This window comes from Hypomesus nipponensis, chromosome 1, assembly GCF_054491055.1.
Source record: "Hypomesus nipponensis isolate SF chromosome 1, ASM5449105v1, whole genome shotgun sequence".
In the NCBI taxonomy this organism is placed as follows: Eukaryota; Metazoa; Chordata; class Actinopteri; order Osmeriformes; family Osmeridae; genus Hypomesus; species Hypomesus nipponensis.
In genome coordinates, this window is record NC_140361.1 from 10,759,007 (window position 1) to 10,784,316 (window position 25,310).

At 43.1% G+C, this 25,310-nt stretch overlaps 1 protein-coding gene and 1 long non-coding RNA gene across 3 annotated transcripts in view; one reads left to right on the plus strand and one right to left on the minus strand.

Moving 5' to 3' along the window:
• Positions 1 to 2,252: 2,252 nt before the first annotated feature.
• Positions 2,253 to 5,442, minus strand: LOC146302544 (uncharacterized). Of its 2 annotated transcripts, none has more exons than XR_014746441.1 (3): positions 5,215 to 5,442; positions 2,477 to 2,540; positions 2,253 to 2,337 (listed from the first exon to the last, which is right to left on the minus strand). It is a non-coding gene; the product is annotated as an uncharacterized LOC146302544 (long non-coding RNA). The 2 variants fall into 2 exon arrangements; XR_014746452.1 differs by lacking the exon at positions 5,215 to 5,442 and adding an exon at positions 2,638 to 2,775.
• Positions 3,003 to 25,310, plus strand: part of pcdh19 (protocadherin 19) — a 52,018-nt gene continuing 29,710 nt past the window's right edge. Inside the window, exons 1-2 of the mRNA XM_084690918.1 lie at positions 3,003 to 6,181; positions 8,710 to 9,037. Coding sequence (XP_084547044.1) covers positions 4,029 to 6,181; positions 8,710 to 9,037 — 2,481 coding nt within the window. The 5' untranslated portion in view covers positions 3,003 to 4,028. The remainder of the gene's footprint in view (positions 6,182 to 8,709; positions 9,038 to 25,310) is intronic.

The following is a 25,310-nucleotide window of genomic DNA, read 5'->3' on the forward strand; positions in this document are numbered from 1 at the left end:
GAGGAATCAATTTCTGGGGATGAGGACCGTAATAATAAGGTCATCCTCTGCCTCAGCCAAAACAAGCACGGCCATCTTGCCCATTCCGAATCAATGGGCTGCTGTCGGTCTCAGTCTTCCTCCAGCACCTGTAAAGCCATGTCTGTCTTAGCCTGTGCCAAGTTACAGCGGCAGACTGGCAGGCTAGGGGCGCAGGGTGATAATGCCAGCATGCGTCAGAGAAACTCAGATATTCCTTTCCAACTGAGCAGCAGGGACAAGGATAGAGAAGTGTGCCATGCCTTGGCAGTAAGAGAGAGAAAAAAGCATTACATTAAATCCGTCATTCTCTGTGTACTCTGTGTTCAAATCTTGAGGCGAAAAGGATTCAAAAAATGGTTAAACCTTGACTGAGTTTGTGAGATTGGGGTTGACTTGAGTAGTTTTTGGCATACTATCTTAGATTATGTACTTCCAAAAAACTTTCTTAGGTGTAGCTTTCCTAATTACAAAGTATGTGCTTGTACATAATGGATGTTTAATTAAGACATACAATAAAACGGTTTGGGTTACTTTTGGTTCATCAATGTCAGTGGACTAAACTGTAATCGTCATCTCAGGTTGACAGTCCTTTTTTCCACTGTTAGTCACTTCAAAGTATCTTTTCAGCAGGCCTGGGTTGTTGTTTTGTACATGGCTATCTTTCCTCTTCTCTTGACTGACATCTGGAGCCTTCTCTGATTGTCTCTCAGCACGTCACTTCCTTTGATGGTCATTTGAGATCCATTCAAATAAATGCTACCATAGACTAGAACTCCCTACATATGCATCACTCAGTGTGGCAAGATCAAAAGCCCTTGCAGACTATCAAAAAAGGAAGCAGATTGCTAAGTGCAACACACAGAGAGAGGGAGAGGAGAGAGAGAGAGAGAGGAGAGAGAGAGAGAGAGAGAGAGAGAGAGAGAGCGAGAGAGAGCGAGAGCGAGAGAGAGAGAGAGAGAGAGAGAGAGAGAGAGAGAGAGAGAGAGAGAGAGAGAGAGTTTATCACATAATTGCAACCATCATGGAAGAGACAAATCAGTAGTATTAATTGCTGGCCAACTCAAAATATTTAGATAACCTGTTTAACCTTCCCCCCCAAAAAGCTACTTTATGTTTATAAACTCCATCACCAAATAGAGTGCATTGTATCAGACAACAATCTGTTGAGATTCAATTTCAACTGTCTTTTCAATATGGCCTTAAAAAATCACAAGAAAAAAGCCTTGCCATTATATGGTTTATAATACCCTATCACTTTGTGATAGGGTATTATAAATTTGTCAAGCTAAAGATAGTTTGTCAAGCTAAAGATAATTCTGAATTTGTATGTACAATCTTGAACTTGACGTGTGCTGTGTCTTCACTTCATGTAAGTGTGTCAGAAAAAAAAATCTACTTGAGGGAAGATGGAAAACGTGCTTGGGTCAACATCGAGCGCAAAGTCAAGCAGGAAAAGGACGCTAGGTGTCACCCTTGTGACTTTAAAACGTGGTTCCTCTAGTCTTGGATATCGTGAGCCAAGTTTACCTCAGTGAAGAATCCAGAGAATGGGAAATTTTAGGAGTTATGCAGACAAGAACACAGAGCACAATGATACAGAGTAATATGTTGAAACATGTACTCTACAACAAAAATGTTTTAGGTATTAATCTTGTGCGGTGCCGCCTAATCAAAATCGGATTACGAGCGAATATCAAAAATATCTATCGGAAGAACCCGAATAATATTGTGAAAGCAGAACAAAATCATCAAAAGAACCATGTATTGGGCCTACCTAAATTTTACATGAGAGCGGGTATTGGGGAGGTTCCCATGAAGCGACGTGACACCTGTAGGATTAGATAGGCTACGTTTTCTCATTAACTTCCTCTCTTACTTGCAGATTGTATTCATCTGACTAAACAGAACAGACATGCAGCAGTGAGCTTTTCTTTGAGACATTCTAACGGTAATATACCATGATGCTTCCAACTGTATCTTTGTTTCCTAGTTCGGATTCAACCATTCATAGTAAATACATAGAGGAAGAGAGCGTACCATGTGCTGATTTGTGTGTGTTTGTGTGGAGAGAGGGACAGACAAAACAGACAACGGAGAGAGAGAGAGAACAAGGAGGAGAGGGGGGGAAGAGAGATAGAGATAGAGAGATGACTTACGTGGACCTTTATATACTGTCCTACAACTGAGTTGACTACAAACACAACCTAGCCAATTACAGTCGTGTCATTTTTCAGCACAGTGGGGGTTTTAATGAAAGAGCAGTTTTCATCTTCTCTGTTTATGTCATAGTCATCGACAACAAGTGTAGCCTATCCGCTGTTGAAAACAAGAAACAATAAAGATATCTTCACAACATTTCTTGTAAAAAAATAAGAAAAACATGTCTGTGCGCAAGCAACAAGCCCATCGACTACAAGCTCAACATGATGCTGTTCTGCGCATTCGTTTAGCCTACGTTGCAAGTGTTGCCTCCCGAGTCCTGATGTCCTCCCGTTTAAATTGGCCGCAATCACCTGTTTCTGCCAGAGGAAAAATCCATTCCCTCTATGTTAGACCAAAATATATGTTTTATATCTAAAAATGTGAGTGCATAAAGGAATATGCATGCATACATACCCTGGAATGGAAAGTTGAATGAGGCTACTAATCATTCAGTTGTCGACTAAAAAGATAAATGAAGCGACCAGACCACGAAGTAGCCAACGCCATGTTGTGGAGCTTTGGAAATACACACACGAGCCTACCTTATTATGATTATTAACATCCAGAAATATAACCTATGTAGTGCCATTTAACCCATTCCATTCTCACGCAGCAAAAGTACAGGTAGTTGGCAGAGTTTCATTGCTGTACTTCGCCCCACCCACCAGCAAATCCAGCCCCCCTATGTAACCTCTGATTGGTTGAGGGTATTGCGGGTCCTGAGACGGAGCGCTAGGCGCTGAGCTGTGCATTCGGCAGTGTTCACTAGTGATGCGAGAGGAGCGTGTATTGGAGTCAACTAACTGGCTACTGCCAACGAGTGGAGATTTTCGCCTCATCCAGGCTGGATATTCTAATGCTTTTAGTTCTGCTGCATTCTGACATGAACTGCTTCTTCTTGTGACAGCGCTTCATCTTTTAACTCTGGTTGTGCACACAGTGGATTTTACACGGACAACACTGGGATTTGTTAAACAGCATTTTTTCCAAGTGACAGATTTAAGGAAATTAATTAGCAGGAGAAAGCTTCTTGCAATAGTGAGAGGAACCTAAAGCTCCGCAGCTGGAAATAGAAAGGTAACTGTGGACATCAATGAGACCATTCCTGCTACAGCCTAAAATAACTGGACTTATTCCATGATTTTCTCAATCCGGAGTCGATTTTGATGTTTTCATCGGATGTGCAACTTGATTTAATTGCTCAAGAGGAATAAACGCCACAATTTTATTCAATCTATCAATTAATATATTATTCTAAAATACGCTTTAACAATGGACAAATCGTGATTCTGATTATAATTAAACTGGAACATTTCTAAAACCTCTATTCATATCTACTTATCATAGGGGACTTGTTAATCGGAATTTTCCTTTTTGAATAAATCATTGAGCTTATTTTTTTTATTTGATCGAAATGGTCTGTTCATCTTTTCAGTCGTGCGTACCAGGTTATATGAGCTGCGCCGATTTACATGGGTAAATCACTGTTCTGAGACCATTCAGTATGTTTTCACGTTGCTGCCCTCCCCAATATCTCGCGCTCTGCAGCAGGCTGGAGGATTCGGTTTAGTGCAATGAAGTGCAATGAAGTAAAAAGACTTTGAACTTACATATTGATTAAAACAAATCTGCATATCGGTCAAGAGCTATTCATGCCGTTAAATCTATTCCCCGGACAACTTTTTGATTGAAATGAACACATTCGAAAATTTAGCCTGTTATCTCTAACGTGAAGGCGTGCGCGTTATTTGTTTATATACAAGATCCTAATCACGGAAAAGGAAGAAAGAACATCAACAGGTACAATGCAAAACAGAGAAATGGATTTGATACAATGTCTTTTGGTCGTCCTTTTATGTTGGACTGGGGCTGAGGCTGTAATCAATTTGAAATATTGGATAAACGAGGAGCAGAAACCAGGTTCAGTCATTGGAAATGTGACAAAGGACGCACAACTGCAAGGATTTCAGATTGCACCTCAACCTCCGTACTTGCGCGTGATCTCCAATTCGGAGCCGCGATGGGTGGAACTCAGTCCGGCTGGAATCCTTACGACCCAACAAAAAATCGACAGGGATGTAGTGTGCCGACAAAACCCCAAGTGCATTATCTCTCTGGAAGTGATGTCGAAGTCGAACTCTATGGAAATCTGTGTCATAAAAGTTGAAATTAAGGATTTGAATGACAATGCACCTAGATTTCCAACAAACCACATTGACATCGAAATTTCAGAGAATGCCTCTCCAGATACAAGGTTTCCCCTAGAGGGGGCAAGCGATCCGGACTCTGGCATCTTCGGTGTGCAATCATATTCCATCACCCCGAATGAGCTTTTCGACTTGGATGTAAAGACTAGAGGGGATGGGTCCAAGATTGCTGAGCTAGTGGTGCTAAAATATTTAGACAGGGAGACGCAGTCTCACTACACATATCAAATCAGTGCGGAAGATGGGGGAGACCCTCCTAAAATTGGCGCTGTTCAGTTAAACATCAGAGTTATAGATTCGAATGACAACAATCCCGTTTTTGATGAGTCTGTCTATACTGTTAATGTGATGGAGAATTCTCCCATCAATACAGTAGTTATAGACTTAAACGCAACGGATCCCGACGAGGGCACTAATGGCGAGGTTGTGTACTCATTCAACAGTTACGTCACAGACAAAACGAAGGATGCGTTCAAAATTGATCCCAGGACCGGCGTTATCACCGTAAATGGTGTCCTGGACTATGAATCCATGCACATATATGAGATTGACGTTCAGGCCAAAGATTTAGGTCCCAATTCAATACCAGCGCATTGCAAAGTCACAGTGAACGTGATGGACTCTAATGATAATCCACCTGTCATTAGCTTATTGTCGGTGAACACTGAGATGGTGGAAGTAAGTGAAAACGCACCTCGTGGATACGTGATTGCTTTGGTGAGGGTTTCAGACAAGGACTCGGGCGCCAACGGCAAAGTGCAGTGTAGGCTTCAGGGCAACGTACCTTTTAGGCTGCAAGAATACGAGAGCTTCTCAACCATACTTGTTGAAGGCAGACTGGACAGAGAGCAAAGAGACACGTACAATCTCACAATTCAAGCAGAAGATAGTGGTATTCCACCTTTACGCGCCACAAAGTCTTTTGTCGTTAGAGTAACTGATGAAAACGACAACCCCCCTCATTTCCTAAAACCCCACTACCAAGAAATGGTCCTGGAGAACAACCTGCCTGGTTCATGTTTGCTGGCAGTATCAGCTGTAGACCCAGACCTGGGTATGAACGGAACCGTGTCTTACACAATAGTTCCAAGTGAAATAAAACACATGGACGTTAACACTTATGTCAGTATTAATCCATCAGGTCGTATCTATTCCATGAGATCTTTTGACCATGAATACACAAGGACATTTGATTTCAAAGTGTTGGCCAGAGACAATGGGAATCCATCTTTATCAAGTAATGCAACAGTGCGTATTGTTGTACTGGATGTCAATGATAATACACCTATTATGACAACACCCCCTCTGGTAAATGGCACAGCCGAGGTGTCCATTCCAAGAAACGCTGGAGTAGGTTACATGGTGACACAAGTTAAAGCCGACGACTACGACGAGGGAGAAAATGGAAGGCTAACATATACCATCTCAGAAGGAGACAGGGCTTTCTTTGAAATAGACCAGGTGAATGGCGAAGTTAGATCAACGAGAATGTTCGGGGAGAACGCAAAAAACACCTACGAGATCACAGTTGTGGCACGAGACCATGGGAAGCCATCGCTATCAGCATCTGCATACATTGTGGTCTACCTGTCACCAGACTTGAACGCACAGGAGTCTATCGGACCTGTAAACCTGTCTCTGATCTTCATCATTGCCTTGGGTTCAATTGCTGCTATCCTGTTTGTCACCATGATCTTTGTTGCTGTGAAGTGCAAAAGGGATAACAAGGAAATCCGAACATACAACTGCAGGTACTGACAACATTATACATAATTTCTTATTTAATGTCAAATATTTCCTTCTATACATTACAACATCATTCCACCTTATGGTGTTTGCTGTGTGTGTGTGTGTGTGTCTGTGTGTGTGTGCCTAGGATGGTATTAGTGTGATGGTTTAATGGTTCCACGGCAGAAGGCCTAATGCACGACAATATACGCCCAAACGTAAATTGGCTTTAAGGACTGTAGGCACAACATAAAGACATGTAAGACATGCAACGGGGTTCATAGGAACATACAGGTGTTTATTTAAGCTATTATGAACAAAATATATCGAGAGGTTATGAAGAAGAACAATTCAAAAGATAGATTTTAGTGTTTTGGTGTGAATGTGACTTTGGTGATCTAACCAAATTGAAATTGTATCAGTGGTGCCTTGGTTTATTGATTTACATAGTCAATCTCTCCTGGTAAACAATTGGCTCATAAATATGGGAGTGGAATTGCCAGGTTCAATTTGTGGGTGTGTCACAGGCCAATTAATAACCCACTTGTCCTAATCAATCAAACATTACCCACAAATATTGTGCCACCCACCATCTCCCAAGCTCCTTTTCATAAAATTAATGATGATTTGATTCTTGATAAAGCAGATAGATATAAGATCATTTACCAAATCACTTAACTGTAACATCTCGTTTCTCTCCTAAGATAATGAAGCTAATTACAACAAGCAGCTCATTATCTTTGAATAATTCAAAGTGATCCGCCTTTGACCTCTAACTCATGAACCTTTGGGCTGATGACAAGCCTGGCCAAATACATAATTTGCTTGATTTTTCATATTGAAAAGGCAGTTTTCTTCATAAATCTGTAACATCAGCTCCCACTCTGATTTCCCTGTGCTACATTACCTCTTCAAATTTACATATAGATTGCATTTATGAATTTAACCTGGAGCCATTATCATATTTTCTTCTGAATGTAATTTTGTTGATGTGAAGTTGATTTAGGCCAATCATGCAAAGACTAGGATTTCCCCAAGCTTGTAAAAGCATGGGAAGTGGTCCATATTTTACAAAGAATATTATAGGCCAAATGGATTGCAATATTATCTTAGATAAATCTTAAATATCTTAAAGTCATACATGTCCAAGATTACTTTGTTGGTCAGAGCTTGTCTGAAAAAAACAATACAACGTCTGAATTTCCACAGGTGTTTAGGCCAAACGTTATGTGTGACATGACACCTTTAAGGCATCCTTCTAGCTTTATCATAAAGAGACATCATCTTGCGGGTAGACCACATGGGAGTTTGGCTTGGTGGCATTAAAAGTAAAACTGAAAATTCACAATTTTCAAAATCAGCAATTTATTCTGAATCCCACATACCCATCTATTTGAAAGTCCTATGTGGGAATGAGTTTTCCGTCTGGCTCCTTCAATCAGTATTGATGTGCTGTTCTTCTGAATAGCTACAGTACTGCGAATATGAGCTGTGTTTTATCTGCACTTCATTGCCTGTCCTCTGTCAGTCGGAAGATGTTTCTAGACAGGTTTTCAATTTGGGCCAGGACCAGTATGGACAATGACAGTCACTTTTTTATTTTTACCCTCACAACCTCCCTTTTTCTCCCCTTCTGAATCTAGGGAGAAAAACTGTTTTCAGATGGCCTGGAAAAGATTACAGTCCAGTGCCGTTTTCATACATTTTCTTTGATAATGTGCAGAGAGAAGAAGACATACAATGACAAAACCTTGTTAGTATGTTTAATATATACAAGACATCAACGATTGTTTTTTTGCATTTACAATATAAAGGTCTAATATATCTTTCCACTCAGGCTATATATAGTCTTTCTAAAGGGGTTTCAATGCAAATGTTAACAACATGTTAAAAAACCAGTAGACTAGACCATGGTCAGATGGGATTCATGGCCTGAGAGCACAAGCTGATTAATATACAGGTTCCATTTATACATTTGCAAGCCAGAATGAAGAATGGACATTTTCCAGTTTTGGCATATTTTGATAAAAAAAATCTCTGGCTTTCTCATCTGGGCTGATTAGAGTCAAAATGCTTTTCTCAAGTTAGCACCAGGCACATATAATTTTTAAATTAATCTGAATCTACAACTCTCCTGCACTCCATATTGCCAGTGGGGCTTGGTAATGAAAAAAGGGAATTAGTGTGGGCTGCGCTTTGAATATGACTGCATATTCTGGTGGTGCTCTTTGATATCATGTGTTCTTGTGTGTGCGCGCGCTTCTGTGGTTTTGGCATGTTTGCATTGTGTGTGATTGTTTGTGACATGGTGACTTGCAAAGCATGCAAATGCAAACAAATGAGCTTTGACGGCTCCATTGGTGGCCGGGAGAGGAAGATCATCCGAGCGTGAACTTCCTCTCTTGGACACGGCCAATGAGCGTACGTCTGGCATGTCAGAGGTCAGTGCCCTGGCATGGCGGGCATGGCGGACCCTGGCTGAATGGGTGGGCGAGAGGGGAAGATAGAACACTGCTTTATTGAGTCTGTTCAGTTTCTTCTACCTGCGCAGGGTGGCGGAGTACTCCTACGGCAACCAGAAGAAGTCCAGCAAGAAGAAGAAGCTGAGCAAGAATGACATCCGTCTGGTGCCGCGCGACGTGGAGGAGACGGACAAGATGAACGTGGTGAGTTGCTCGTCTCTCACCTCCTCGCTCAACTACTTCGACTACCACCAGCAGAGCCTGCCGCTGGGCTGCAGGCGCTCCGAGAGCACCTTCCTCAACGTGGAGAACCAGAACTCGCGCAATGCCGCCCCCAACCATGGCTATCAGCACGCCTTCACCGGCCAGGGTCCCCAGCAACCCGACCTCATCATCAACGGCATGCCACTGCCAGAGGTGAGACCCTCTCCGCTCAACTCCGATCTGCTCTGTCCATCTACAACCTGCGCTGCCAGTGCCAGGCAAAGGGGGGGGGGGGGGGGGGGGGGGGTTGGTGGGGGAGGGGGGAGCAAAGGAGGATCTGGGGGATATAGGGAAGCAGGTACTGGAAGGGCATAGCTGACTTTCTCGAGTCCGGTTTCGTGATTGGGTGCAGAAGGTCAATTATCAAACCAGTGAGGACGCCATTTTTTTTTTGTTTATCTGTTGTACCTGATCCGAGGTGATGGGAGAAATGTCCTCATACATATTAAATCACAGGGTTTGACATTTTCGGTGCCAGTTACAAGGTCGAACGTTATGGAGCGTTTCAGATAATACTAGGCCAGGTATCAACAGACTAACGGTTAATTTTCTATTCATTTGAAGCCAGGCCTATTTGAAGTGCCATGTGTGGCCTGGTATAGGGCCATGAGAGAGGATTCCATCCAGCCATTTCAAGGGACAGGCGACACAGGGACTGACCTGTGGCTGAGAGAGCAGTGCCAAGCTGAATTTGGAGGCCTGACAAAATGGATTATTTGGCTTCCCCTACCCACTTGTTTTTTTGTGTGCTGAGCTATTGCGAAAGAACAGGAGTCTGAACACCTGCCAGATGCATTGACCCAGCTAATCAGCTCCACCACATGTCATTTCAGGTGCTAGCAGAAAGAATAATCATTGTTTAAATGCTCTGTCTGCCAGAGAACCGGTCGGCTTAACGTTGTGTTCAGAGCAAGGCAGAGGTTGCTGTGTGTAACTCTGTACAACTATGTCATACTATAGTGAGTCCCCATGCATTCTGTTTATCATATTGACGTTCAGTGCATGGATGGAGATGGCAAAGGTCTCAACCGAAAGACTATTCAAGCTGACAGTGTAAACCTACCAGCGGATCTTTAGTTTATAGATTTGCTGATCTTTTGTTTATAGATTTGGGGCTCTATGAACTGGTCTGTTGAAGTCCTAGGACAGCTTCTCTCCCTGACCCACTTCTGCTGTCTGCGTAGTCCCACAGGGCGAGGGTTTTCACAGCCATGCTTAGTCCTTAAGACAGCTGCAAACAAAGCCTCTCCACATACACGCATACACCCAACCGCACGTGCACACACACACACACACACACACACATATAATTGATGATTCCAATCTCCAGTTGACAGTCACTGTGAGGAGTAAAATTTAAAAAAAATCCCAAAACAAAACAAAAAACATGGCAATGGTATTGATCTATTGATTGGCTGATCCATGGAGATCTGGGCACCTATAGATCCCGAGAGGTCGATAAGACCCACTTACAGCCATGCTGATTTACAGACACTGTCTGGATTAGATGGGAGAGAGAGGTAAAGAGAAAGAAATAGGGAGGGAGGAAAAAAAATAGAAAAATGATTGAAGGGTGCACTGAGTTCATGCACTGAGCAGTTTTTTTCATGTACCTGAAGGTAAACATGCAGGTCACAACCCTCACTATAAGTAAAACAGAGGGAAGAATGGAGAATCCAACTGCACAGAGGAATTGCCTAGTGTTGTAGGAGCTGTAGCAACGGCCTGTGTCTGAAGCTTAAGCATCCAATAAAAGCACCTGTGCTGCAGGATTAGAGAGCCTTTATTTGTTTCGGTTAATGAAAAAGAGGAGAGGGAGACAAATAGCACGGCGGACTGATTTTGATGATTTCATATGCAAAGCTTGGAGGTGTCTGATAGGGCTGTATTAGAGCAGTGTGCTAGATAGAGAAGGATGAAGAGAGGGAGGGGGGAAGGGGGGGAGGGAGAGAGGGAGGAGGGGAGGCAGAGAGTCTTAATGCCAGGTGTCTGGGCCCCACCGCGTTTTCTCATTTTCTCAGAGCCGCTTGATTGGCCTGATAAAGGCAGCGGCTACTTAACATGCAAGCTCCATCGCACCCTGCGTTCCACATGACGTTGACAAACATCTCTTTGACCACAGGCCGTGCATATTTTTTTTGGATAAAAAAAAAAGTGCTGAAGGCCGTTCAATTGGACCAAGGAAAAGAGAGCAAGTGAGGTAGACAATAAGAGAGGGAGAAATTGAGAGTTTTCTACCGGGAGTGTTTGTGTATGTGCATCCCCCCCCCACCCCCAAGCGAAGGAAGGCAAGCCCAAGATAGGCTTTTTATTGACATTTACAAAAAGCTAGTAGCTCCATTGTAAGACACTGCTGTTGAATACGATGTTGTCATTGTAATTCTTTAGCCATTTATGTGCAGGACAAACAAATGCCTCTGCTGTGAAATGACCGATAATAGCTTTGTCACGGTGAGCAAGCCAGGACTTGAAAACCCCTTGACTCCACTAGTCTATCCATCTCCCAGAAGGTCTGCTTAGAACACACCGGCTGCTGCACTATTGTGATTAGAGATGCTGCTCTGTCCCCCCCCACCCAAATAATTGTTGTCACTCTCAGGATGACCTTGCAATCATGTGTGATTTAGCCTTCCCACTTGTTTTTTTCTGCCATAATCTCCATATTTGTTCACAAGCAAAGCCGTAATTGCAGGCTTTGTCTCATGGAGACAGAAGTTGTATGGAGACCAGTTGACTTTGAGCTTAGAGGTCTGCAGTGTGAGAAGGCTAATAATACAGAGAATACCCTGTAGTTCCTGTAGATCACACCACACACACCAGAGCTACACACCAAGCACGCTAGAAACCAAGCAGATGCCCAACCTGCTTTGTAGTGAGGGAGAGCAAAATACACATTACAGTAGAGAAACAGCGGACTGGAGCAGAGTTCGCCATGACAACACTGTCATGTGTCCCAAAGGGTGCAATAGCAGTGTGTGTACAGTATCCCCCTCCTGTGACAACTCAATACTAGCACCGGTTTCCCTCAGAACACTGCCTGTTGTCCTGCAAAGCTTCCACAGAGAACTGTTTGGCTGACCTGCTTGTGTTGGGCAGGAGGAAGATAGTTGACTGGAGAATAGAACAGTCTTACATGGCTTAATTAAGGTAGATCAGTTGGTCGGAGAAGACAATTATACAGTAAAGGAATGGCCTCTGGCTAGCATGTGTTTTTGAATTGGTAATGTGTACTGTGTCTCTCTGCACCTGTGATATCAGATAATGAACGTAGCGAGAAAATACGTTTCCTGGATATTGATTCCTTTGACATTAGCCTTGTGGGGAAAAATAAATTGCAGATTTATTTTATTGAGTTTCATTATGGTGCTAAATGAAACGGAAAAAGGTAGGTGTTCTTTGCACTCCTCGTGTTAAGTACTAGATTTCTTTGAGGTGGGAAGTCTACAAAAAAGCCTTATTCCTCAGCCCTCCGATTTTGTCAAGTTCAGTTCGATGTTAATTGAAGTAATCCTCTCCAAGATGCTTTCATTCTGCTAGCTAAAAGATGGCAACAGAAATGCCACTGTAAGCATATGGTTGCATACCATGTAGTTGCTGTCCTGGGTTTTGTACAAAGTAGAGAAGGCACTCAGAGCTTGGCTTTGTTAATGAATCTCAGTCTGACTGAATTTCCAGCACCGCCCAAGTGACTCAAGGAACTCCACAAACAAAAACAAAGGTGGCCACTGCAATATGATAATTGTTCTGTTTTCCCAGTTAGTGGTTAAGACATTTTAATGTCGCTTGGTTGGAAACTGACAGGGAGTGGTCCCAGCTTGCCTGCACATCCCCCGCTATCTCTTCACATCAGGACAATATGCAGCAAATGCATTCAATTGTGTCATATTGAGCATGCAAAATAGATGTCATGCTGTCGCCACGTACTACACATCTGCTTGGCCTGCCAATCACTTATCTTCTCTCACTTTTGCTTTTAAAAATAGTATATATATATATATATATATATATATAATTTATATATATATATATATATAATTTATATATATACATTTTAATGAAGAGATTCCAATCTGAGTCTGAAATAAATGTGATGAAAATTAGTGTTTTCTGTTTTCAGCTATTTGTTGTCAGATCTGGTACTTTTGATGTTTTGTCTCTCACCAATTTGGGTTGTAATTTATCGAAGCAGTCATTACTGTTTTGAGCTAGTGTTCTTCACATCCCTTGACCCATTGGCTTTCACGAGAGTGATGGATCTGGTTGAGTGGTATTATACAAACTCAAGTAGCTTCGTTAGCCTGTGATCTTGATGTCTTTTGTTGTGTTCTGACAATCTAAGCCCTTCGTTTCCCCATCACATTTCAGTTTTCCAGAGTCTTTCTGTCTTCTTTAATCTGGTCGCTTTCCTTTTAAGCCACTGAGATATGTGGCACATGTGATGAGCACTATGTGGAGAATGAGATTTTTGACTTCCATTTAAACAGACAGCCTTTTTGTATTTCTCTAAATTTCATCAGACTAATCCAATTAATCACCCTAAATCCCAGACAAGATAAAGTAAAGGTCACAGCATGCCGTCTCAAACGTCAAGGCTTTCTGCAAAGACTCCATTGAGCTCAGGAGAGTGCTATTCAAACACTTTCAGTAAGAGGTGTCCTCTCCCTATCATGACAAGGAAGAGAAGAGTTGTTCGGGGAAGAGGGGGAAAGCCAGATCTCTCACACGTAGAGGCTGCTGATTCGTGGAGGCCTGAACGTTTTATCTGCTGAACGAGTTGCGGGCGTACTTCCCTGGCTTTAATGTCTTCTCTTCTGAGTTTGGTGAGAGAGCTGCATCTTATCTTCGACCCTTTCCGATGCACACTGATTGAATCCTGGCAGATGAGCTTGGGAATTATCAAGAAAGGTTGTTTGTATGCCAGAGACTTTAGCGCGTGCTGAGCCTCAAGTGTTTCTTTTTTGTCAAAACAAATAAAGTGCCAGTCACGCAGAGAGATGAGGAACACAGTGACATTTATGCACATAGTGGAGTTGTTATGGTGTGTTGTTTTACCGTTGCTTTCATGATGAACCACTGTGAGGGAGGGGCCACTGTTTGATATACTGACGTTGTCCTATTCGACGTGTCTACACAGGGTTTACAAGGAATGGCAGCCCTGCCCTTGGTTGGGTTTATATAGCCTTGACCTGCCATCACTGGGCGTTCTTTTCTATGTGGGGGAGGTACTGTAAACATGTCAAACCAACCTGAGGCAGCCAATCAGGACTCTTGAAGCCTCTGGACTGTTGCCCTCTTGTTGAGATCAGAGCGTGCAGGCAACAGCTGAGGTGTCAAATCAGACATGAGTGACAGGGCCTGACATACACGTCACTGTAGTCCCGGCCTAACCATATCTGATGACAGAGAGCTAGGCACGTCAGGCAGAGAGAGAAAGAGGGAAAGAGAGAGAGAGACCATTCATTTTCTACAAGTAATTCAGCAAGCTCTCTTATTGCTCTACCTCCTAAACAACATTTTCGGTTCAAAGTCAATACCTCCACAAAGATGTGCATTTCAGTTGATGAAGTGTAAATAGCTACTCACCCAAAATGTTTGCATGCACATGCTGTGCCCTAAAGCTATGGGAGTCCAAACAGCAACCATCAGATGGTTGCAGAGTTTATAATGTCAGCACTTCCTTGCTTTGACCTGATTGAATCTTGATAGTTACGTTTTTAAAATGAAAGCAAATAAATTGCTTTGGTATATTTAGAGGTTGTTCTCATACCAAAAGAACAATACAATTGCTATAATTACTTTCCTACAGTGTCTTGTTCAACATGTGATCTTTAGTGGTATGATCTTAATCAGATTGTTGCCCAAAATCCCCCACATTAAAAGAAAATCAGATGATACACATTTTATTTCCCACATCTTAGCTGTGTTCCACACCAAAGAAACACAATACTTGGAGTTTGTCATGACTAGAGGAGAATGTAACACAATCTAATAAATCCCTGGCAATTTAAATATATTTAATCAATACATAATAATCATAATTTAACATCATTTTGAACGCATCCAGTGTCCATCTTGGACATGTGAGTAGTTTCTAATGGTGTTGGGCCTGTCCTGGCATTTTCAACCCAAACAAGGACAGTAGAGGCCACCAGAATAAACGGAATGAAGGAAAATGACATGGTGATGTTTATCACCAGGGAAGGAGAACATCATTATGCACCTTGTTAAGCCCTTCTAGCAACGTTGGTTTGGACGTAATTACCCATTTAAATGAGTTTCCTGCAGCACTGTTTTTATTTCTCAAATTAAACCCTATGACACAAATATGCCACACTCCATTTTCCTTCATTGCCGGTCTTGGGCTATCTCAAGTACATCCTTGGGCAGGTCTCAGGGCAGCATGTTGAGGAAACATACCTTTGAGCTATTAAATGTCTGGTATCCGTCTGTACTTTGACTCAGCATTTACTGCTCCAGTCAGTATTCTAAAGATAGCCCTGGATGGATCATAACAATCAAAAATTACAAACAATATTCCTGTTGAAATCCTTTAAATGAATGAACACGGTAGACAAGCTTTGCCCCACAGTAAGAGCATGAATGCATCTTAATCTCATTTTAATCTTTTGTAAAATTTTACATTTTGTGTATTTGGCTCATGAGAATTCCCGCGGCTGTCTGTTGCTTGGTATGATGGAAATCCACCGTACTGGTTTAGCCCAATCCCGTCTCATTTAAGAGAAGCACAGGATCAAGTGCAGTGTAAAGCATTTCACAGTTTTGTGTACACAATTCATGTGTAGGATTTCTTTGTTGGGAGAGGAAACAAGATGGCAGAGGTGAAAGCAGGCCTAATAAAGGTGAACAGGTCGAACAGATTGAAGCCCAAATGGAAGTGAAAGCTTCAGGAGAGGGAGAAAATAACTTCATTAAATGATTTTTGTCTCTCCTAAGCTCATCTCTCATTAACACAGATTTGGCTGCCAGCGTTTAAAAACGCCTGCAGTTAAATTAATAGGAGACAAAAGGTCGGCCTACATTCTTAAACATGAGCCGTACCTCTTGTTATTGCCTGGAGGAAAGGTTACTGTATATTCGGACTGGAGGACACAAAATATTTTATTCTATAGTATTTTTCCCGTATATTCCTGTATTTTAGAATCAGAATCAAGTTTAATTGGTAGTACGCAAGTAAGTGTACACAAACAAGGATTTTACTATGGTGGGCAGGTGCATACAGCAAAGATATACAAGTATAAGGTGTTGTTTACCATTCAGAGCTGTTTCATCATGGGATTGAAGATAGTAGACTCCCCTCCAGTATGTTAGCGCCCCTCGGCCGAATAATATCAAGTGACAAGGGACTTTAAGGCTCTTTAGGGAAATTAAGATAATTCTTTTCATATCCAATGTGTGAGGAACAACCAAACCAAGCTATTTCCAATCGTGAGAAAGAGCATGAAAAAAAGTAATTATGACTTAGTATAATGACCATTTGAGTGCACAAACATTCATTTTGTCAAAATGTGTAGAGTAGAAAGGTATTAACTAAAACTCATGGATAACGATAAAACTTTTACGAACGAAATCCTTTTTTGCGCAGTCCTCTGTTGCCTTGCCAGTTAAGAAATATGTCTATACTCTCGCTACTCTCTCTAAGGGGGGTTCTCACAACCTCAATAGTAGATGGTGATGTTGTTAGAGTGATTGAGAAGTGGGGGATGGATGCAGTGGAATGTAACAATGCTCATTGTGAGAAGCAGGGTCATAGGAAAGCTGGTCTTTCCAGGCACCTAACTCCAACACTAGGGAAGAGTGACCTTTCCAAGTGTCCTGCTTTTTGCCTTAAACAAGAGGAAGTAGAAGGATGTTAGTTAGCATCTTCACTATCAGATTAAATGTCAACTTCTGCATTATTGGTGGAAATAACTGCAGAGAAAGATTGGAGAAATATAAATGTCCTATTTAGCCACTGCAGTGCAGAGGTATATGTCACTGGAGCCACGCAATTTCAGTCTTGTTTGGTCACACATTATTGCCACTTTACCTGCCTTCAATATAGGAACAAGAAATGCGCATCATTTAATTTGGGAATAATATAATAATCCAGTTATCTATTTAATTCTATACAGGGACAATACATATTTTTGAGATTAGTTCATTATAGTTGTGTAACTGACTTTCTGTTTCTGTCTTTTGAGGAATGCAGAACAGATTTTATTTTTTGCGTAGCATACAATACATAGTAGCTGTGCAATGACGGCGTAGCCTAGCTACAGCGATAGCTGCAGGCTCAGAGGCAGGCAGGATAAGGCTAAAGAAACAGCAGGCTAGCGTAATTGCGCATTGTTCATCCACAGAACAGGAGGCAATGCATGTAATGAGCTGTAGCACTCTCTCCCGACCTGCCTAATGGGCTATGACTAGCCATAGGCCTCTCAGAGGGGCCCCATCCCCCTCGGAGTCTCTGCCCGCGCCATCAATACCACGACCATCGTCTCAGACCTCATCTGTCTTTCTCATCTTACTTTTTTTCTCTTCCCTTAACCTCTGTCGTTCTCTCACTCCCTCCTCCACCCCTTCTTTTTGTCACTCTGTCTAAGGAGATGGTGGGGAGCCTTAATGTGTCACGTTGTTACAATGCCTGGTTCTCTTTCTTATTCATTATGTCAAGGCTTTGAGCAGTCATTCTGATGCACAATGCTATAGTATGTATTCAGAATAGCCCACTGGCTGTGCAGGATTGTTTGATGGGATACTACTGCGTAAGCGAGCAAAACACACTGACAAATGCAAGTTTCTGTGGGGAAATGCTGATGTTACGAGTAAGGGATTTGTTTTTAGAAATCGGTTTACTTTTTTTTTTCTTCTTCAATGTCTGTTTAGCATTTTGATTATCTAGTTCTGAAAGCAATTCAAGTGGGCCTTGTTTTGCTCCGAATTGTTTTCCTTGGATTAGGGCTTTGGAGAGAGGCCCTATGACATATTGTTTACGCCCATACAGTATCTTGTTTAGTGGGAGACAGGGAAACTGTTTCCTGGGTTGAGTTATATCAGGTCAAGTTAGAAAGACAAGAATGTGTGCCTTTGAATAGATTAAATACACACTTTCAACTGAGCAGGGCAGCTGAAAGGGGCAATAATGATAATGGCTATGGTTGTCTAGCTCTGGAATTCATAACTACATCGCTTTTATCACCTCGCTCATGTCGTCAGACAGCAACGCTCCGCATCCCAGCCAGTGTTGGTGCAACACAATAGGATGTCAGTCTTTGGGTTTCCTGTCACGTACGCCGTTTGACATCCCGCTGCACAAGTGACCGAGTTAATGAATGAAAGCGCTCCGGCTCTGACGTGCTTAGCTGTTGCGAGCGCAGTGGGTTTCAACAAGAGCCCTCAACTTCCCTTGCTCCCCTCTGCCCCGCCAGCTGTTCTTAGACTGGCCTTAGAGGGAGCTAGAGTGCCAGGGAGAGCGCCCCTAGTGGTGCCATGGGAGACTACAGCTTGTTGCTGTACTGTAATGATGGGGGTTTAATGTCCCTCCAGGGAGCATGGTGGCAGGGTCACCATGGAGTTGTGCTCGCTCACTCTGATCCTACCCAAGTGCTGAGGGATCATTATATTAAACCGGGCTGACAGGGCTGTTAATAGTACACACACATACACACACTCACGCAGTCGCACACACCCACGCAGTCGCACAGATGCACATGTACACATACACACAAAGTCAGGAATATATGGAAGGAAGGTAAGTTAATGTTTTACTCAAACACCCAAACTTCATCCTAATTAAAACAATGTCACTTTCTCACATATATCATGTTCTTGTAGTTTTTTTGAGAGCATCACTGGTGCTATCCAGGGATTTTAATATAGCTTCGTGTTGCATGAGCAATGTTATTGCACTGTTGGGGTACTTTGTCCTTTGTCTAAGAATGGGAATGGAGATGGTTGCACTGGGATCGATTTGAACCCTCCATTGCACACTCCATACTGTTTGTAATTTCCTTTAAAAAAATAAAAACCCAAAAATATATACCTAGAACATCTTGAATCTAGTTTCAGGGGTGTTTAGTGGCCCCTTGCCTACAATAGCCCTTATAAAACCATTGCCTGACTAGTGTGTTTGCTTGTGAGCTTTTCTTTCTGTTATTGGAGTCTATTCCTAAAGAAAACCAGCAACACTATCGGGGGAAGGGCTACAGAGGGGAGTGACTTTTCATTTATTTGCTCCTCGGTAATGATTATTGTAGCCACTAAGCCCCAGATTTGGCCTTGTTTTTCTGTGAGTAGTAGCAACGACAACAGGGACAGGACAGCCTAGCACTGGCTGACAGTGTTGTCTGGAGCTAAGCTGGGAGGCTAGTGGTGCCAGGTGAAGAGAATGGAAGACAATGGCTGGGCAGTCACAGGAGACCAGCTGGGCAAGGGCAGAGAAAAGGAACAGGGGGGGATTTGGATGGGCAGGGACCGGGCTTGGCGGGTGTGGTACCTGAGGGCTTTGGGTTGTCAACGGAGCAGGATTTTTATTTATTTATCAGAGCCCACTCCAATTGGTCTGTTTTGGTGGGACACGCCAAGCCTAGTGACTAGGGTCAGAGCCAGCCTGCATGAGCAACTGCAGAAAGATGACTTTTGGTTTAATTTGGAAGACCAGCCATAATCCAGACTAAGTCTCTTAAAGCTGTAGCCCCCCCCACCCCCCGGAGGATTATGGGAGCGTCTTTAAAAGGATAAGGGGCTCCTTATCAGTGCCTCCCTCAACACTTCTTAGCAAACATGGGGGTGGAGGGCTCCCAGTCACCCAGTACTGACGCGTATTCATGTGTTTGTGCCACGGAGATTGCTGATCAAACAAGTGAGATCAATAAAAATCACAATTGACCATTCTAAACCTCTAAAGTCATGAAGGCAAATGGATTATAACAACCTCCAACGTGTCCCACTAACTGTGGACTGTATGTAAATCTGGAAATCTGGACTAAATATAAGACCATAAGGGGATGTCCAGCTGTTCTTTATAAGCTGAATGCTTCTAGCCTTTATAATCACCTTCACATGCACACCGAGTAACTCCATTTGACACTAGTGCCCCAGCACTTATTAAAGGAAACATTTTAAACATGTGCATTTAAGCCCAAATGGGAATGCATAAATGCTTCAATGTCAGAGATATGAGGATCAAAGCCAAAGTATGAAATTAGCACATTTCCTCAAGTTTATCTTGTTAATAAATGCACAGCCTCCACAAAAACACACCCACTGTTTTGTTTTGCAAACAATTATCTTAGTCCTTTCAGGAAATGTATTGATATGAAAAACAAGATATTTATATATATTTTTTGTCAGAATGAGAACTTTGAAGATTGGCTTGAAACACTCCTTCTATTTTTAAAGTGCCAAAGCAAATGGCAATGTGTTTTTTTTTAGCCAATTAATAAACACTTGTTTCTTGAACTACCATGCTGTGATGTACCTATCACATGGCACATGCCAAAATCAGTAAATAGAAAACTTGTTTATATTACATGTTCAGAGATAAGAGGAGAGTGAAGGAGGACTCCAATTTAAACCTGTTTGTCTCACTAGTGCTAATGAAGTATTGTTTTGGAGGCCTGACTGGCTGTCAGAGTTGCAAAGGGAATAGGCACCAATATACCACTAGCCATCGTACGTGTCGCTTGAGATGCTATATTTGAGTGCGAAGCTGCTATGTATCTCATTGGTGTGTGGAGAGGGAGCAGTGAGGCTTCCCTGGAGAAACCATCCTGAGGATCCTTGGTGAGAGTTTTTGGAGTCCAGGGAGAGGGGTGTAAAGCAGAGGGAGCAGATGGAAATAGAAGTGCTTCTGAGTCTGCATACTTGTTTACCTGGTGACACCATTTCAGGCTTAGCTCATTAACCCCTGCACCTGGGCTTGGCAGCTCCATCTCTCTCCATCTCTATCTTTTTCTACTGATGTTAATTAAAGGTGACACTAAAACACAACACAAACAATACAGGGCTTAGGACAGCTGGAAGGTAGAATGCAATGTCTATTTCACCTAGTTCTATTTCCAGTATTCACCAATTTTCTCCAGCTCCTAAGCTTGAAACCTTTCAACTGAACTATTTTATTAGATGTTGGAACACAGGCAACATGATAAAGTAAAAGGTCGGTCTCAGCGATCCCCAGATGCCAGGTCCCTTGCTCTCACAACATCTTCTCTACCCTATCTCTATGCAGTGAACAAGCCTACAAATTGTTTGGCTTGACCTTTGCTACAGTAGCACTAATTATTACCATCACAGAGGCCCTGGAAACCACACTGCTAATTATATTAGATTTATTTGAAGGGACGGCCATGCCATTTCTTTCTGGCCTGTCAGCACTGCTGTCAATGTGGGTGATCGAAACCCAGACTAGGTTCATTTGGGTAATTCAGTAATAGCAATTAGTGTTACAATAATTGCTTTGCTGTAATATCAACAAGGAGCATTACCATCAGTTCATATGGACCTAAATTAGCTTCACTCATGCAAACAGTACCCCATGCAAATGATTGACCCTAGACTGTCGAATAAAGAGTGATCAAGAGCCAGAAATGTTGTGTAACACGTGTAGTTACCCTATTACCCTGCTGTTTTTAGTTTCCATCTCCAACACCATGTATAGGTGTTTTAGAAAGGAAGCACTTTCAAAGATTTCTTATTGCCCATTAAAGTAGGACCTGCAACCTCAGGTATCACATCTTTTGTATTACATAAAGAGCAGGGATGATAGGAAGCGATATTTCTCAAAGCTCCAACATGAATGAGCAGGGGCAGAGGGAGCGGGCTTTTGGCTGGCGTGCTACTCATGTAATGAGCCTAAGAGGAGCCCAATTATTCCAGTTGCGATCAAAAAGAGCCCAAGATTACTTCTCTTCCCCTTTTTCTTTGACATTTCCCACAGTAACATCTCTTGATGGGGATAAAGAACAGAAGCAGAGAAAATAGAAGCTGCCAGTGAACAGTATTTCGCAAGTGCTTAAGAGTCTTTGAACAGTTGCATGGTGGTAGCGGCCATAGCCATGGTAGTAGAGCGTTCTCTTGTTTGACGTTGTTTAGCTCTTCTTAAAACAAAACTCCCTCTCCCTGTCCACTGTAGATGATCTGCTTTAGCGAGCCTGTCACTTGGCCAGGACAGAGTAGAGGCCTTCCAGTGACTGCCACCTTTAGTTGTGGTAGACCGATGGCTGCACACAATAAGCTATTATTCAGGGTTAAGGAAATCGCAGGGAGGCAGAGATATAGTTCTTTACTGGCGCTCATCTCCGAGACTTCTCCTTTCCATCCACAACTTAACAGTGGAAGTCGACTTCCAGGCTGCACAAAGAAAAGCAGAAGTTATTCTATTATGTTCAGATTTTGCACCCTTTTCATTTAATTAATTCCCCAGATTACAAGCAAAAAGCATATTAGATGTCTCAGGGTAAATAAAATGATCGCTCTGCCGTAGGATATCAAACTACATCAGCCTGCGAGGAATTAGATTGGCTGTTAATCACAAAGCCATGAATATGGAAAAATGAATAACATTATTCACTGTTGCGCTGAGACAAAGACTAACTCCCCCAATCTACATCAAAACAGATAAACATCCACCCGTAAGATATGTTCTCCACTGATAACCATGCTGTGTATGTAGAAGACTCCCTCCTTCTCTCAGTTGCTCTCAGACAGCTCAGATAAGCAACAACAATTACGGCATGTTGTTTACGGCAGCAGAACAAAAGGATTTCAGGTCTTCATTTCAAGGAAGTCGAGGTGTGGAGAGATGTTTCGTCGGGTGTCTTACTCATTTCAAAGCGACTGCCGGGACTTCATTATGTCTAGGCAGAACAGTCAGACAGCAGCAGGCATGAGTGAAGACAGTACAGGACGTGTTGAGGCCGCGGTGGCCTGTGTCCTCTGTCCCCTTTGGAACCAGGAGCGGTGGGAGAGAGGGGGTCAAGGGGAGGCCTGCCGTCTGTTGTTGTTTTCAGCAGCCCTGGATTTCCTCTCTGTCCTTCCTTACATTCCTCTCTCTCTCTCTTTCTCTCTCTTTCTCTCTTTTTCTCTATCTTTCTCTCTTTGTATCTTTCCATCTCTCTCTCTCTCTCTCTCTCTCTCTCTCTCTCTCTCTCTCTCTCTCTCTCTCTCTCTCTTTCTCTCTTTCTCTATCTTTCTCTCTTTGTATCTTTCCATCTCTCTCTCTCTCTCTCTCTCTCTCTCTCTCTCTCTCTCTCTCTCTCTCTCTCTCTCTCTCTCTCTCTCTCTCTCTCTCTCTCTCTCTCTCTCTCTCTCTCTCTCTCTCTCTCTCTCTCTCTCTCTCTCTCTTCCTCTCTGAGTCAAAAAACCTGTTTTCCCCCCAAAGACGGCCCTAATATAAATTCAATTAAATGAAGTCGGAAGCTAATCCCTGTGTGTTTCAGCTGCTGGAATCCCCTCTGCCCGCCCCCCCCGTCCCCCGGTGTACCAGCGGGTCAAGCCCGCCGCATCTGGCCCCCTCTTTGCCGGGCACGCTCTCAAGCTGCTTCTCTTCTGCTCTCTGACGGAGTCGACAGCAGGCCCCACTCTACCCAACTCCCCCACTGAGACTGCTGCATGTGTGTGTCTGTGTGTGTGTCCACCTCCCTGCAAGCCCATTGTACGCTTGGAGATGTTTAATTGTGCATTTACAGTATAGACAGACCAGCACTGTGGTCTTCTTGTCATGTTGCCACTATTAACAGCCATAGTTGTCACGCTTACGTCTGTAAACACTGCAAGTGCTGAAACAACACAAACGTGGTTATCACATGAGATAAGTAGACAATGTGCAACTAATAATAATGCTGAAGAGGCTGGCTGACCGGTAGAGATGTCATTTGGTATGTTATGCCCTGTTGGTTGTCTGTTGTGGCTCTGCTTTCCCATTTTGGGAAAGATTCCCCCCACACACACACACACACTCCAGCCCATCCTGCAGATGTGACGGCCGGTGACATGCTCGAAGCTAATGCGCTCTCGTCAATCCCGCTGCTGACAGATGCCCAGAAAGGCCATCCTGAAAATGAGCACCAGATGTGCATCACATGTAACCACCGGCAAACAGGATCAACAAGCTAACTAGGGCTCCATTACTGGATCCCTGATTGGAGTAGCCTTGTTGTGGTTGGAGACCAGGATCTATGCCCATCTGGCCTAAGCTCTTATGTCTGATGCCCCTCACAGCATCAGACCCTACACATCTACCACTGCTCTGAGGCCTGCCTCTTATCCACCAGACAGAGGTCTGGTAACTGGTTTAATGCAGATATTGGGTGCAGATATTGTGTGAGTGTGTGTGCGTGTGTGTGTGTGTGTGTACCTGTGTGTTTGTGCTTTGGGTCTCAGAACTAGCACACGTGCCTTAGCAGGGTTCCATCAGCCCTTTGGCCAGATCGAGCTCAGTGTAAACATCGTTTGTTTGAGTGAGTGGCCTGGTTTGCAGGATTAATGAGTACTGATGAAGTTCCACCTGTATCCAGGGTGCTGCCTTCCTGTTTGCCTGAGTGTCTCGGCCTGGTCTGGAGGCGGTGACTCATGCCTTTACCGAGTGTCAGATTAAGGCATGTCAATAACGAGACCGACTCAATCCATCTCAGAGTGAGTGCATCCGCTCCCAGAGCCTCCCAGTCTGTAATGAGCTGCCGCAAATCTCCATCCAACAAAAATGTCTGGAAAGATGCCTTGTCATGGTGATGGAGCTGGAGAGAGAGAGAGAGAGAGAGAGAGAGAGAGAGAGAGAGAGAGAGAGAGAGAGAGAGAGAGAGAGAGAGAGAGAGAGAGAAAGCATGAAAGGGAGAAAGAAAGAGATGGGAAGATGGAGAGGGGGCGGCTGCGATAGAAAGCTTGTCTGCCGCCCGCCAGCCATTTGGGGAAAACACAGCCCAAAGGTACCATCTCATGACTCCACTACTCCATATTGTGTCACACAGTTGAAATACACCCACAACAATGGCAGGAAGTCCTGAATTTACAGCTTGCTAGTAAACAAACTTGGACTCAGCAAGTGTTGTGTACTGTCAGTAGCTTTTTTAAATAACTAATAATAACTATTATGTGCAATACCACTACGGTTAATTTAGTTCAACAACAGACTGACTGAGACAGTTTGTTCTCTGAACTTAACTGAAATGAATGAATTACACTGTACAGACACAGTGGCAGTAGAGGTATACTTGATTTCTGAGACTGCTTTAATTTTTTCCATGCAAGATTTTGCTTTTCTGAGGGGGAACATTCAACAAATCTCTGAAAATTTTTAGATCAAATAACAGTGGCCCCTCCTCTGTGGAACTGTGTTTAAAAGATCGGCCACAATTGAGAACATTCAAAAAGTGCTTCCTGCTAATTCACTTGGAAGGCTAAAATGGCTGCTACAATAACAGCTCCTGTT